The 14,946-nt window shown below is 38.5% G+C and overlaps 2 protein-coding genes across 9 annotated transcripts in view; both read right to left on the minus strand.

Annotated features, from left to right (window-relative positions):
- The window catches only part of LOC126929358 (guanine nucleotide-binding protein G(s) subunit alpha), a 366,637-nt gene that overhangs the window by 241,574 nt on the left and 110,117 nt on the right, over window positions 1-14,946 (minus strand). The gene's annotated exons all lie outside the window — the stretch shown is intronic.
- The window catches only part of STX16 (syntaxin 16), a 28,085-nt gene that overhangs the window by 12,443 nt on the left and 696 nt on the right, over window positions 1-14,946 (minus strand). For 2 of the 8 annotated variants that reach the window (XM_050745608.1, XM_050745607.1), the window contains exon 1: window positions 7,847-10,431. The exons of 4 other annotated variants lie outside the window; for them this stretch is intronic. In XM_050745608.1, the coding sequence (XP_050601565.1) occupies window positions 7,847-7,870 (24 nt within the window). In that variant the 5' untranslated portion in view covers window positions 7,871-10,431. Of the gene's footprint in view, window positions 1-44; window positions 6,311-7,846; window positions 10,432-14,946 lie in introns of those variants that run through there. 2 more of the 8 variants (XM_050745610.1, XM_050745609.1) reach the window with 2 other exon arrangements.

A 14,946-nucleotide genomic window follows, 5' to 3' on the forward strand; every position in this document is an offset into this window, starting at 1 on the left:
ATGTCGCTCCTTGAAAATATATAGAAAGGAGTGAATGCACTTGCCTGTATTATAAACTTGCTTTTGATAACTGCTAGGATTTGGATTGTTCTCCTATCTTTTCATGCACCAGCTCTTAATTTCCTTGGATATACTTGAGAACGTGAATTTGACTTGATCTGGCTATAGAAATGTAATGTAAAAGTCAACAATAGATCCTTAAAATAAATACCTCTTAGTACTAGTACTGTGATAGAACCGCAAGAACCGCAATGATTCGTGTGATCAGTTACAAGTGGAAAAAAAAAAAAAAACTAGGTGGTAAATGAAACAACTACAAAATGCTCAATAGTAGCAAGGTTTACTTAAATACGCTTAGCTTATTTTGGAAAGAGGGCTGATGCAGTTATCTCAGTCACACAGTCATTAACCACGTGTTAAGATGTGTGAAACAACTGCCTAAAACTGCTAGCAAATTATCTACCATTTGGCAAAAGCAGTCCTTAAGATCTCAATGCAATCTTACACTGTCATTTCTTTTCTTCAGTTAAATGTCCACAGGCAACATTTCCCCTTATTTTGAAATGATATCGATGGTTCTTGTTTATTTTAACTATATAAGACACTGCTGTAGAAAGCTTTTAAGAATGGGAGGGAAATCGGGTGGGTGTGGTGGCTCACGCCTGTAATCCCAGCACTTTGGGAGGCCAAGGTGAGGTCAGCAGTTTAAGAGTAGCCTGGCCAAAATGGTGAAAACCATTCTCTACTAAAAATACAAAAATTAACTGGGCATAGTGGCTTACACCTGTAATCCCAGCTACTCGGGAGGCCGAGCAGGAGAATCGCTTGAACCCAGGAGGGGAAGGTTGCAGTGAGCCATGATTGTACCATTGTACCATCGCACTCCAGCCTGGGCAACAAGAGCAAAACTGTCTTTAAAAACAAAACAAAACAAAACAAAAAACGGGGAGGGAAATCATGGGTTTGGCATGGTTAAGCTGTTTTCTTGCCTGCAGGCAGTGAATCGGTTGAAAAGCTCTTGAGGTGCCCTCCAGAGCTCAGAATTTTTAAATGCCAATTTCAAAAGATCCAAATGATGATCAAAGTATAATGGAAAATAATCTATAAAAGTCCTTTATAGATAATACTTTGGAAATTTTCTAAATCACACTGTAGAGTTGGGTGAAAAATTCATACTGCTTTTCTTCCCTCTTCCTTGCATTTATCTAAATTTATTTTTTCATTCATTAAATACTTATTTCCTTTTCTAATAATAAAGAACAAGACAAAATTTTAAAATCCACAGATGAAGGGGGAAAAATGTCATATAAAGAAAAACTTAAGATTAAAAGAACACTTCAAGTAATAGGCCCTAAATCCTAAAGAGTTCACAGTAAAATTCTTAAAAGCAAATTGGTATCTTCACCATCAACCTCCCTGCACACCCCGGGGTGGTTCTGCCACCATCTGCTTCAGGCTTTCTGTGTGCTCTGGGGCATGTGTCCACTCAGGGAGCGCATCGTGGGCAATGACCATGCTGGATGGACCAGGCCCCATTCACTAATCCCAGTGCATCCAGGAGCTGTGATTAAGCCCACCGGTGCTCCAGCACAGCAGGGATGCTGCAGGGCCAGTGTCATTTCTTAAACAAATGGTGTGTCATCCAAACCCGCACTGTTTCGGGCTCCCAGGCCGTGAAGTGGTAATTCTCTACCACCACCACGTTCTGTTTGGTTTTAAGCGTTCACCAATAGGAATTTTACATTCTTGACATTATTTTAATCCTCACAAAAACTAGGTGAGCTACAAACTATTATTCTAACCTATAAATATGGAAATTGAAACTCAGAAAAGTCGCTTGCCCAAGGTCACAGGGCTATTATGTGACAGACTGAAACCTGGGTTGGCTGACTCCAAAAACCCCTTCCACCCTCAAAGGTGCCAATCACTCCACAGGCCCATGAACTATAACTGCAATTTGCTAAGAAAATGAATCAAGACAAGCCATCAGATTAAAACAAGAAAATATAGTAGTTTGATTCATTTCCCACCTACTACACCAGGGACTATAGGATAGGCCCCCAGTGAGTGACGTTAAGTGTCAGTAAAGATCACCCTCTCTTCCTGACCATCCGTGGACAGAGAGATGCAGACCTCACCCTCTACAGCGCAGGCACAGAGGAGGCCAGTGTCAAGCAATCAGAGGAAGACTTGTTTATTCCTCAACAACTCCTGCTCCAAAGTCACCAAGAGGTACACAACTCTGTGGGAGACACACTGACTAAAAAGCAGGGGGACAAACCACAGGCCCAGCTCCCAGCACCTGCCAGCCATACATCAGGTGCTGTCTATAGGTACTGCTGGACTGGAACAGAACTTGAACTCCAGCTGTTTATACAAAGTAAAATCTAAAATTGCTAAAGTACCTCTTCATGAGTCCTAGAATTTCTACCACACCAGTTTATTATCGAATCCACTATATTTTATTATTACACATTTCAATACAGTAATTATTTACAGTGATTTTATAATTTTTAAACTCATGATCTTACTTGGTACTGTTTTTACTGTTTACAAATACGTATTACACTAAAGAAGACAGAGAGATGGTATCTATCTAAATTTACCTGCATTGGGATTAGCATCATTTTATCCAAAACAACAAATTATAAACCACAGTATGAAAAGTCAGTTGAAGTGAATACAACTCTTTGAAGTAGTACTTGATTTTATGCATGTGTTCCCCCCAAATTAGATGTAAATCAAAAGTGGGGAGAACACAATCTTTGTTAAGGGTCCTAAGGAAGCTTGCTAATTAAGAGATCCCTACACGAAGGGCACGGATGCCAGCCCGCTCAGCTGGTATAGCTTTCCCATACACTCTATCAGGGTTTTGCCAGTAAGATAGAACAACTGATTCTTTGGGAGTGAAAACTTTAAATAGCGAATAATTTGTCTCTTTTATGACACAGTCTATAGCTATAGTTCATTATGATAAAGAAACACCGCCCTACTGAGAAGAAGTGTGTCATTTCTTTTATCAGTATGGATTTGTAACGTGTATCACAGTATGTACTATTAAAAAACAAGACAGTATGTTTTGGGAAGGGAAAACAATTGTTGAAGATGAACATCAACTATTTGAAATGGGAACAAATATGGACATAAAAAATTTTTATGTGCAAAATAAACACCCTTTTAATTTCAGAAACCTCACTTCCCATTTAAAAACATGTCTTCTTATTTGTTGAAGATCTAGCACATATATCAATTTTCAAGTTGTCATCCTATTTCATACAGATCTTAAAAAATGGCCAGATTTCTAATTTTCTTCACTTACCCCTGCTGAATTTCAACATGGTGGCCCCTCTAAATATATGATATTGGTTACTAAAGCTTTTTTAAAAATAAATTTGTGTGGCCAGGTGTGGTGGCTCACGCCGGTAATCCCAGCACTTTGGGAGGCAGAGGCAGGCAGATCACCTGAGGTCGGGAGTTCGAGACCAGCCTGGCCAGCATGGTGAAACCCCGTCTCTATCGAAAATGCAAAAATTAGCCAGGCGTGGTGGCATGCACCTGTAATCCCAGCTACTCAGGAAGCTGAGGCAGGAGAATCACTTGAACCCGGAAGGCAGAGGTTGCAGTGAGCCGAGAGCGCGGCAGTGCACTCCAGCCTGGGTAACAGAGACTCCATCTCAAAAAATTAATTAATTAATTTGTGCTTCTGAAGTAAAAAAATCTTTCCATATTTTTTAAATAAAAATTGTACTTAAGAGAATTAAGAACTCTTGTCTCTTTGATATGTAGTTCCTCTCTCCAAGAACTACTGGGGTCTGCTACCCTAACCTAGAGCCATCCTTCCTGAGAGAAATGCAGAAAAAATCCAACAGATGTTCAAAACAGCACACCCAATGGCTTTCCTGCTAGTCTCACCAAAGGTATCTTTTGCCTTTGATCCACTTTAGATGTTGACATTTGTCCCTTTAAAGAGTACCAGCCAGTATGGACAAGTTGTCCACCTATGGAAGGAACATACACACTCTCTCTTATAAATCTTGCTGTTCCAGATCTACAGCCCTCCTACTCTTAAAACCCTGCCTTTCCCTGAAGGCTGATTTAGTGTAGCCTAAGATTACAGAAATAGCAAAGCCTCTGCAGAGACTGGAAAAGTCAGATACACCTCTTCCCCATCTAAAAAAATCAACTAAGCTTAGCCATAACGCATTGGTAATGAGAACAATACTGATAATTCTGGACTGTCTATGGCAATGAACACTTAACAAGTCCAGAAGGGACACTGAAAATCAACAGACTGGCAACTCATGCTTCCACATGAAACTCTGGGAGCCTGTATGATGAAGTCAGACCACTTTGCTAATAGACAATTAAGCTTAAGAAATCTGAGTTGTTGGAGAAGGGAATAAGCATGTAGATAAAAGAAAAAAGTGATGTCAGCACTACATTTTTCTAAACCTGTGATAATTTTAAAATAATGCTTACCTTTTCTGATTATGAAATTAATAAATGGTCAAAATAAACACTTTTAAAATGGTATAGGATGGTGCAGTGGCTCACACCTGTAATCCTAGCACTTGGGAGGCGAAGGCGGGTGGATGACTTGAGCTCAGGAGTTCGAGACCAGCCTGGGCAACATGGCAAAACTCCGTCTCTACAAAAAAATACAAAAAAAAAAACCCAAAAAAACCGAAAATAGCCAGGCATGGTGGCACGCACCTGTAGTCCCAGCTACTCAGGAGGCTCAGGCAGGAGAATCGCTTGAAACGGGGAGGCAGAGGTTGCAGTGAGCCGAGATTGCGCCACTGCACTCTAGCCTGGGTGACAGAGTGAGACTCTGTCTCAAAAAAATAAACAAAAATAAACAAAATGATACAAAAAATATAGAGATAAAAACACTTGAGAATCACATCACCCTGATACTGTTGTCAGTTGCACTGATTTTCCTTTTTTCTCAACTAACATACATACTCTGAGGGGGAGAACGAGGAAGGGAGCAATCCGTTCCTCTCTGCCTTCTGTGAGCACTGTACTGAGCACTGCTACTGACCTGGCCCATGCCAGTCCCAACAGCAATCCTTCAGAGGGGCGCCGCTCCCTATTTCACCAACATGGACACTGGGGCCCGGCCCAGGCACTCTCAGATGTGCACCAATCAGCCATCCTCCAGGCAGTGTGGTTTGGGGGCTCGATATTTGTATCTTGTGACTTTTAAAATAATTCTTACCTTGAATTTAAAAACTCCCAAACTTGGGAGATTTCTTTGTCATAAGACGGGAAGTAGATTAAAGATAGAGAACAAAGGAGAGGGCCAGACACTTCCCTGGGTAAGAGAACCAATGGTGGGCTCGGCTTCCTCCTCAGGGACGCCTTACTTAGTGTTTTCTGAGAAGGAAAAGTGACATCTCCAGGGGACTCAGGCTAGAGAAGGAGAATGACAATCAAACATGGAGAGACCGCAGGAAGCCCCTGAAGTGGGGCCGTCGATGCCTTCACCCTGGGAGATGCGGGTGATATGCACTCAGGGACATTTGTTCAGGCCTCACCTATAAAGGGGTGGCTACTATCTAATCCACTCCGGAGCTGGGCGTTTACTATTTCCAGAGACGCCAATGTGAGGCCTTGCTTCAGCTTCAAAGAAGCCTCTGGACACTGTCCCCAACCACACCCCCAGCTCCTAGGCCAGTACCTGGCACTTCAGAGTCCTGAACGCACAATCACAGCCAGCTGAGTGAGCCGACAAGAAACGAGTGGAATAAATGAACGAGGTAAATAAAATGTACGTCACAGACAATTGTGGAAGCCACACTTCATGAAAAAGATAATGGTGCTGGACAAAAGAGCAAAAGGGGCAAGTGAAACACACAAGGAAATGAGGTGGCTGTGGGCACCCACGATGAGGCAGCAACCTGCATTTCTAATAGCACTGGGGTGCGCATGGTGGAGATAGTGCTCTCTACGCAGGGCCTCTGATCACAGAGCATGAAGACTCCCTTTTAAGCCCTTAGAGGTGAAGCATAAGAAAAGCAAAAGGGCCTGCCAAGTTCATGCAGTGAGTAGCCAGTTTCTGGAACTTGCTGCCTGAAAAAGGAAGTAGGAAAGACTGGAAATCGGTTCAGACAGCAGACCCCGAAGTAATTATGACCATTTATGTGCCCCTCCTTGGAACATTATTCAAATGGTTCTTCAACCTAAGTGGTTCTATAATTTGTTACCCTCCCCCACACCCTATACACTTCCTTTTGAGGTCAGAAGCTCCATAGCTTCAAACTGTTCAGCCAATAGCAACACCTATTTTAACTCAGAATGCCTGCTCTCCAAGCCCCCAAGCCTTAACATTTTTAAAGATTGATCAGCAAAGCCACCCACGTCCACTGTGCTCCAGAGATCCCTACCTTCATGTGTGTGAGCTGGGCCCTCTCCAGTGCCCAGTGCCCAGTGCCCAAGCGGGGAGCTGGCGGTGAGGTTCCTGAATGGGAAAGGAAACCCCCACGCAGGCATGACCATGACACCTGGCTCAGTCAGCTACCAGTAAAGTGGGTTGTTTTTTTTTTTAACTAGTTGTTTTTAGTGGCAAAGTATACATGCACATGGTTTAAAAATATATATGCACCCTAAGAAAAGAGTTTGTAATAGAAAGGAAGTTTTTCTTCTATCTCAGATGTTTCTTGGGGTGTATCCACTGTTAACAGTTTCTTGTATATCTTTTCAGGAATTTTTTAAGCACACACAAGCATAAATATGAGTTATTTTTTCCTGAAAAAACAAAACAAAACAAAACAAAAAGGAGCAGGAATCACATTATCCATGCTACTCTGCATCTGGGTCTTTCCACTCTGCCATGTGTCTGGGGCTCATTCCACTGCAGCTCTCATGGATGGGCCTCACTATTTGCCTGGTACAGAGGGTCAGAGATGCTACACGATGTATTTAACCAGCTCCCAACGACAGCTATTTAGGCTGTGCTCAGTCTGTTGTCATTATCAACTAGTTAAGGTTTTTAGAATATATAGGTAGATCTGAATCTAATAGTTAGGACCCTACTGGTTTTAAGGACAGTGATCCTAATCCTACTTTACTGTTCATACTTCTAAATGAAAACAAACAAGAACAACCCTCACTTCTCCATCACTCTATACTCAGGAAAAATATTCTTACCCCTTCAATGCTGAAACAGACAATAGACACAAACATTAACAACAGTTTTCATCTTATTTTTTCTCAACCCTTTTACTAGGGCTACTAAAATAAAGTGCTTTGAATATATACTCTCTCCACCTTCTGGGCAAGATGCTACTAGCTAATAAAAAGGCCAAAGGCACCCCCAGCTAGGAGATGCAGAACTGGGCCCAGGTGACAACAGCTTCAGGTGCATCCACTGGGTGTCAACTCATTCCAGACAGGAGTGACAAGGAAGACCCTCCCACAGTTGCCATGGCTACAGTCCTTCTCTCTTAGGGCCTTCACAGACACGCCGGTCTTCTATACTGTCTACCTGAGCAAGTGCACCACTCACCTCTCAGAAATCAGGAAGCTACAGACATTAATTCCCGAAACATTCTGGCTTCCTTGAAGAAAGTGTTCAACCTTTTTACTGCTTCCTAAGTTGAGACACTTTCCCAAGAGTAGAAAACAATCTTCCCAAAGCCTTTTTCAAATCATCAGTTCACATGGTGTGAAAATATATTAAATTCTACATATTAAACTGTTAAAAAAAATTAGAAAATAATCAAAACAAATGCTAAATATTTATAAGCTGTTAGCATTTTATATATGAGCAAAGACTTCAGGAAAAGCAGGTATTTTATAATCTCAAATTACCCAACATATAAAAATATTCAAAACACGATACCTCGTCCAGCTCCTGAAGAGACATGTTGTTCCCATCAGTCCCATCCAGTTAGGGAAAGCAAAAAGAAAGCAGCATGGGACAGACAGACAAGGCATGGTCAGTTGAGAAAACACTGAGATTTTAAGCTAACTAAATATAAAGATCCACTAAGCAAGGTATTTTAAAATCTCCTTTTGATTCTTCTTTTTTAAAAATAAGCTACATTAATATATGCTTTTATTTTTATTTACTGCGGTTGTTTTGAAAATGAGCTAGGAAACAAGCAAAACATGATTGTAAATATTAAAATACACTGGAAACAGATAAAACACACTTGCTTTGGTTTCACTAAAATATGCTGTTAATCTGTTTCATAAACACCAAATATCACATACAATACCACATTCTAATTTCCCTTAGGAAAATAAAATGAGAGCAGAGCTAAAATGTAATTTTATCATGTTAAATAAATGTATATTTTAACACGTAAATCAGACCTGCAAATGCAACAAAATTAAAAAATGAACGACCCACAGAAACTGTCTGTAGCCGTATTCAGATAACATGTGAGTGACCACACATGCAAGGTCTCTGCAAATTACATCCCGCAGACACGGCTTCATCCCTGGTAGTAAGACAGCTGAGAAACCACTCTTTCCCGGAGAGAGACACAGGTGGCAAAATAAAAGAAAAAATCTTACCATCTCTTGGTATGTATTATTATTAGCTAGAAAGCGTACAGTTATTCATAAAGCTCTTATAAAAGCAAGCAAACGAGACAAAACAAAAGGTAAGAATACATTTTTTCTTTTAAGGGGAGTGGGAAGGGAGAAGCATGACACCAGAGGGTTAAGTTTCGATTGAAAACTAACGGTTCTTTTTTAGATCAACATGGAACTCTATCTTCTGGACAGACATTTACTAATGACAGATAATCTAAACAACTAGCTCTTTTTTTTGTACAGTATTGATCACTGAAATAATTTGTGGTGAAATTCAATAATCAATTGTGTTTTTTTATGTTTAGCAGTAAATTTAGAAAATAAAAAAACAACTTTCTTATTTAAAAATAGTGCAAATGAAGCTGCTGTATCAGGGCCAAAATATTATTAAACAATGATAGCAATAAAAATGTAATCAAACTTTACTCCATGTAAAAATTCAATTAGATGACATTATGGAAAGCTGCAAATCCTCTTCATTCCTTCTACAATTTTCTATGAGAGCAAAAGAGAACTCTATACACACCCTGCCATAATAGTAGTACTAGACGATATTAATAAAGATAGTATCAAATGGAAATCTGATTTAATTACCTTTTACTTCACAAAGAAAAAATGTTTTTATTTTTTAAAAGCTTAACATTAAGAGAACATTAAAATCTTTTATTAATAAAACATGATGCAAGACAAAACCCCTAACTTGAGTATCTCAGTCTTCTTCCTACTCTGCAGCAGCTCCCTGGCATTTAATCTGTGAACGATGTACTACTGCAAACCTCGGTTAAAATCTCAGCTGCACATGTGCCTATGCTCTTGGATTATTAACCGAGCACACACACCCTGATCTTCTGATTGCTACAATTATTAATTGATAAGAGGTGAAATCTGAATCATGGGATTCTAGGGCTAGAAATAACTCTTTTCTTACAAATAAGAAAACTAAGCTTCAAAATGTATAAATGCATTGCTCGAAGCCACAGACCTTGTTAATGGTCAGACCGGGGACAGACCCAGGTGTTCAGGTCTCTTTCCACCCCACCCTTCAGCCTCTCTAATTTTATGAACAATTCAGGGAATTACTTGTAAAGGCAGCCACCACCACATCAGGAATATTAAATTAAGGTCACCTTTTCAAAGACCCTCCCCACCATTCTGCTACTTAAAAATAGAAGGCTTTCGAAGCTCTGCTTGCCACCAAATTACCAGGAAATTTAGTCAAGACCTGAATTAAAACATTTAGAATTACCATCAGGAAAGACCAAAATAAAGCCAAATGAAAACACATTACTACACATCATCACCTTCTAAATCTTTATGTCTAAATCTAGGTTTTTGACCTGCCAATGGCATGCAATCAAGCAAATACTGAAAACTCCAAGTAGCATGTGGAATTTATAGTCTAAAGAACTTTCTACATAAAACTGAAAAATCAGTGGAAACCCATCTGTGTTTACTCAGGAAGTCTGGAAAAGTTGAGCAAAATGAGTTGGAAACACAGGTCTATACTATAGTGATATTTACTTTATTTCCGTTACTGCCAAAATGAAAGTTTGCTTCACTTTTATCCAACAAAGTACCCTTATTCTCAAAGTAAGCCTCACTGCTCCCATGGAATCTTTAAAAGCAGAAAAGCAAGTAGATCTAAAGAGAAATATATAATGATTTCATACTTGGATCCTAAAGACAGAGAACTAATTTTCCAACAGACTCAGCTTGTACTAAAACTTAGAACCTTCAATCTGCAAGTTAAAATTGACTGTGTAAGGTTTGTAAAAGTGAGATAAAGAAAGATGCTAGCCTCTTGCAAGAAAAAAAAAATTGTTTTTAAACAATAGGTCCTTCCATTTTCCAGGATCTGCAACACAAGTTCTGAAAATGCAGTCAACACCAGAGTGGCCCAGGAGGTGAGCACGGGGCTCTCAAGCCAGGTTTGCCAGAGTTCCAGTCACAGCCCCCAAACCATCAGGTGGGTGATGCTGGGCCAGTTTCCTACCTCCTCTAAAATCTGTTTCCTTATCTGTATCTGAGAAAAACAATAGTACTTATTTGATAGAGCACTGTGAAGACAGCCAAGCTTACACATGGAAAGGGCTTAGCCCAGAGTCAGGCACAAAGTAAATTCTCCATAAATCTTAGCTAATATTGTAGTCAAGCCTGAATAAGAACCTTAGCTTTCTTATAACCATAGTTAATCCTTAATTTCTTTTTTTTCCTAAAGCACACATTTTATTAAAAATAATGTGCTTAAGTTTCAAACTAATGTAAGACCAATTAACTCTAGCTTCCCATTATAGATTATGCATTATTTTAAAGCAGAGTATAGATTAGGCAGTAAACACTAAGAAAGTAGCTCCAACCCCTATATTAGATCCATTCCCAGGGATCGAAGGAAACCACACAAATCCATACAGAATTTCATCAGATCAGAAGAGCATCTCAATATCTACCTTTCATTCGTTTCTTTATGACTTTACAATTTTTTTTGAATGATTGTTTAGCTTCATAAATCCATTTCAGTTTCCTAAGGCCAAGCTGCTTGAATGAGTTGCTACCTTAAAACCTGCACTTGGCTGGCATAATAATGTGAAAGTTACTTTTGCACGGTACTGGTAGGCTACTTCTAAGGATTTCTGTCAGTAACCTTGGACTGACAGCCACAAACCTGTTGACTATGAATTCCTCCTTTTCAAATTAAAGCTAAAGTCAGGAGAAACAATGTATTAAAACAGAACTTGAGAAAATACTGTTGAATCCATAGGGCTGGAAATCACCTAACTCAAACCCCTCAGTTTACAAATGAGGCAAAAGATATCCAAAAAGATTAAAAGCTTGCCTAAGGACACACTCTGAGCCTGCAGCAGAACAGGATTTAGGCCTCAATTCTCAGATTCAATTCTCAGTGCTCTTTCCTTTATTTCATGCTGCCCTGAGGCATGAACGTGATGGGGCACTCAAAACTGAGGCCAGAGCAAAATGCATGGGAAATACAACTGCATTTTGTTAGGAGTGTATAAAGTCAAACCCGTCTGTTTTTAACAATCAGTTTTACTAACATTAATACAACTAATTACACAAAAAAAGTAGAATTTTGTTCAGTTCTGGGTGCTGAACTTTAAAAAGGATACAGAAAAACTAAACATCACTTATAGGAAAGAAACGTAACCACTCTAAGCCGGGACTGCTAAGCCTGGAAAGAACTCTGGGTAACAAGGCTGCAGGGTTACCAGACAGAAGGAAGACCCGAAGGAACAGAACTAAAAGCAGGACCCCAGGACACAAACAGTTGGGATTAACAGGCAAAGACTTTTTAGTGGTAAAAATCGTGGAGCTGCTGGCATTTTCCATCATAGTCACAGAACATGGCCAAACAAGACAGGCATAAGGGGTTATCACAAACGGGTACACTAGGCCAAATGACCTTTAGGTCCCTTCTGGCCCTTAAGGCTTTGTGTTTATCTGGTCACTGCCTATCCTCCTTAAATTCCTGTTTATTTGACGTATTTGCCTGAATGCTGCAAAACCCTGTATGCACGCACAGGTACACACAATAACCCCACTACAACAACCAAATTCTAGTTTTTCCCCTCAAACTAGGATGCAAAAAATGCATGTTTAAATCTTTTGAATGACATGGCTAAAGCCATGACATGGCTAAAGGTGTGCTTTGCTTTGAGGTGTAAGAGACATACTACTCTGCAATTAATTTCTGCAGCTTTTTCCTGAAATAAAGATGTCAAAATTCAGGGTTATAATTTTTTTTTTAAGTCTGTTATTTTAGGTGTATTTTTAGTTGGTATCAAATGCATCAAGATCAAAGTCTACAGCTTTTTCTTCTAATTAGAAACTTAAAATTCCAGGTTATTATTTTTTAAATTAAGTTAAACTCAGGTTTAGTTTCTTCCTTTCAAATTGCCTGAGTGTTAGATATATATTTACAAATTGTCTCTTTTTAACTGTTCTACTTTACTATAACGAATATACTTATTTTAAGTTTCTATTTAAAAATTTTCAAACATGTAGAAAAGCCTACAAAATTACGTAAAATGTCCCCCACATACTCATCACTAGACTCAACAATGAGTAACAATTTGCCTTATTTGCTTCCTCTGTTTTTGGAGGGGTTTAAGGATTTAGGTAAGACACCTTGACATTTCACCACTAAACATTTTAGTAGGCATCTCTAGTAAAATTAGCAAATGTAGTGTATTATAATTAATTTAATTAATTCTTTAATGTCACCTAATACCTAGTCCATATTCAAAATTTGACAGATATGGTATTGTTTGGTTTGCTACATGGCTTTGAAATTTACAAATCAGAAACAAGCCTTTAAATTTTTTATGAGCTAGATATGCAGTGAAAAGCACTGCTAAGAGTTACTCAATACAGTTTTTACAAATTGTGTTAGACGTGGCTTTTGCTTCAAAACGCTTATAAAGCTTTTCCAACTTCCAGATAAGTTGAAAAAATCATAACCTCTATGTGGTCTTGTTAGCATTTCGCCGTATTGTGTGCAGAAATAGATTTTGTAAGATCACCTGTAAGCAAAGTGAAGACGTAACACTTCAACCCTAAATACTTCAGAAATTTATGACATGCCATTTTTTTAAACACAACTAAAATATATAAATCTGTGTTTTCTTTTAAAATTTTAATTCAGGAAAACTATGTTTGTTAGACTGCAAAACCTATTTTTTAAACAGTATGAATTGACTATAAGGATATTTTAAATGATATGGCTGCTTTCAATGATCTGAGAAAGATTTTAAATGGTCAGACTAATACAAATATTAACATTTTCAATGGCATGACATTTAGAAAACATTTTTTAATGTTCTGACTTAGAAATATATTTTTAGTTGGGTTTAGAAATCATTTTCAAAAAACTGTGAGTTAGGTAAATATATCTGTATATATCCTGATGTATCTATTTTTCCAAACTCTATACTTTAGCTATCCATTTTTAGTTATTTTGCTTAGCTTAAATATTTTTTTTAAATTGCCTAACTTAGAAAATAATTTTCTAAAGTGGTTTGATTCAGAGAAGGACTTTTAAAAAGCTTCCTGTCTCAGATACTAGGTTTTTAAACCGTCTGACTAAATGGGGGAAAAAAAAAAAACAAAAAAAAAAACCCTCATGTTACCCAAAGGTTCAGGGTATTTTGAACCTTAATGATTAAAAATTGAAAAACAGTATGTTTTTCAATCAATTAAAACTGATACCTTAGAAATCTTAATATCAGTTTCAGTTGTTTTTGAGGCAGCACAAAAATCAAGTCATTTAAGGAACATGTAGTTCTTATTTAACATTACTGAAGTACCATTAAGGAATTGTATTCATCCAATTGCTACTCAATTTCTTGGCTTATTTTTTTCTTCAAAATTAATGCTAGAATTAGCCCGTTTCTATGCTACCAGACATCTTTACATTTATTTCAATATAATGTCATTCCTTTCAGTTTATAAATGTAAAACCCTTCAACTTCTTAATTGAAATCTCACACACACTCTGTCCCTGTTTCTAGGCTTTTTGACCTGAGTTTACATGCTTTTATTCCTGAAACCGCTCATATGGCTTAAAATCACTTTTCTATCAGTTATATGGCCAAAGACATTCTCCACTTGTGACTTACAAAAAGGAGAAACTGTCTTTGTAGACATGATAATCATGACATATGGCAAAATTTTTCTGAAACATTTAGATAAAGTCACAAAGAAAAAAATGAACTGGCAATACAGTCCCTAGGAGCTGAAATAAATGCGGGGTTTCCAAAATTGCCTATCAAGTATAATCCCCAAGAATGTGGTCCTGGGATGGCTATTCGCCGCCTGTTCCAACGCTGCTTCTATTCCAACCTAGCCTCCCTACAGCAGGTAGCCTGAACTACAGCCAATTTCATAACTTCACTTTTCAATTGAAGACATTACCGAGCTAACGATCACTGTCTGGTATAGATCATCTAGACTCGCCCCTTATTTAACAGAGCAGTAAACTGAGGCTCAGAAAGGGAAAAGTAGCCCCCATTAAAAACAAACCAGAAACAGTAATTTTTCCAGGACCACCCTTAAAAAACACTACTGCTAGGCTAACTAAAGGTTCTGGCTAATTAAAAAAAAAAAAAAGCTATTTTAGAGGGTTAATTTTCACATATACCTCCTCAGGCTTTTTTAAAAAGTTCGAATGGAGAGGAAAGCGTAATTTCCCGTCTGGGAAATGGAAAGTGAAGAGGCTAGCACCTCGAGTCTTAGAAACCCAAGCCCCCAGGAAGAACAGTGAAACAATTATTCATAGGGAACAAGGCCACACAAGGGCTGCGGGACCGTTAAAACGGGCAGAAAAACAAAACAAAACAAAACAACAACACAACTGCTTCCTCTTTAGGAGAGGGAGTCGTTCAT

Source organism: Macaca thibetana, chromosome 10 (assembly GCF_024542745.1).
Source record: "Macaca thibetana thibetana isolate TM-01 chromosome 10, ASM2454274v1, whole genome shotgun sequence".
Taxonomy (NCBI): Eukaryota; Metazoa; Chordata; class Mammalia; order Primates; family Cercopithecidae; genus Macaca; species Macaca thibetana.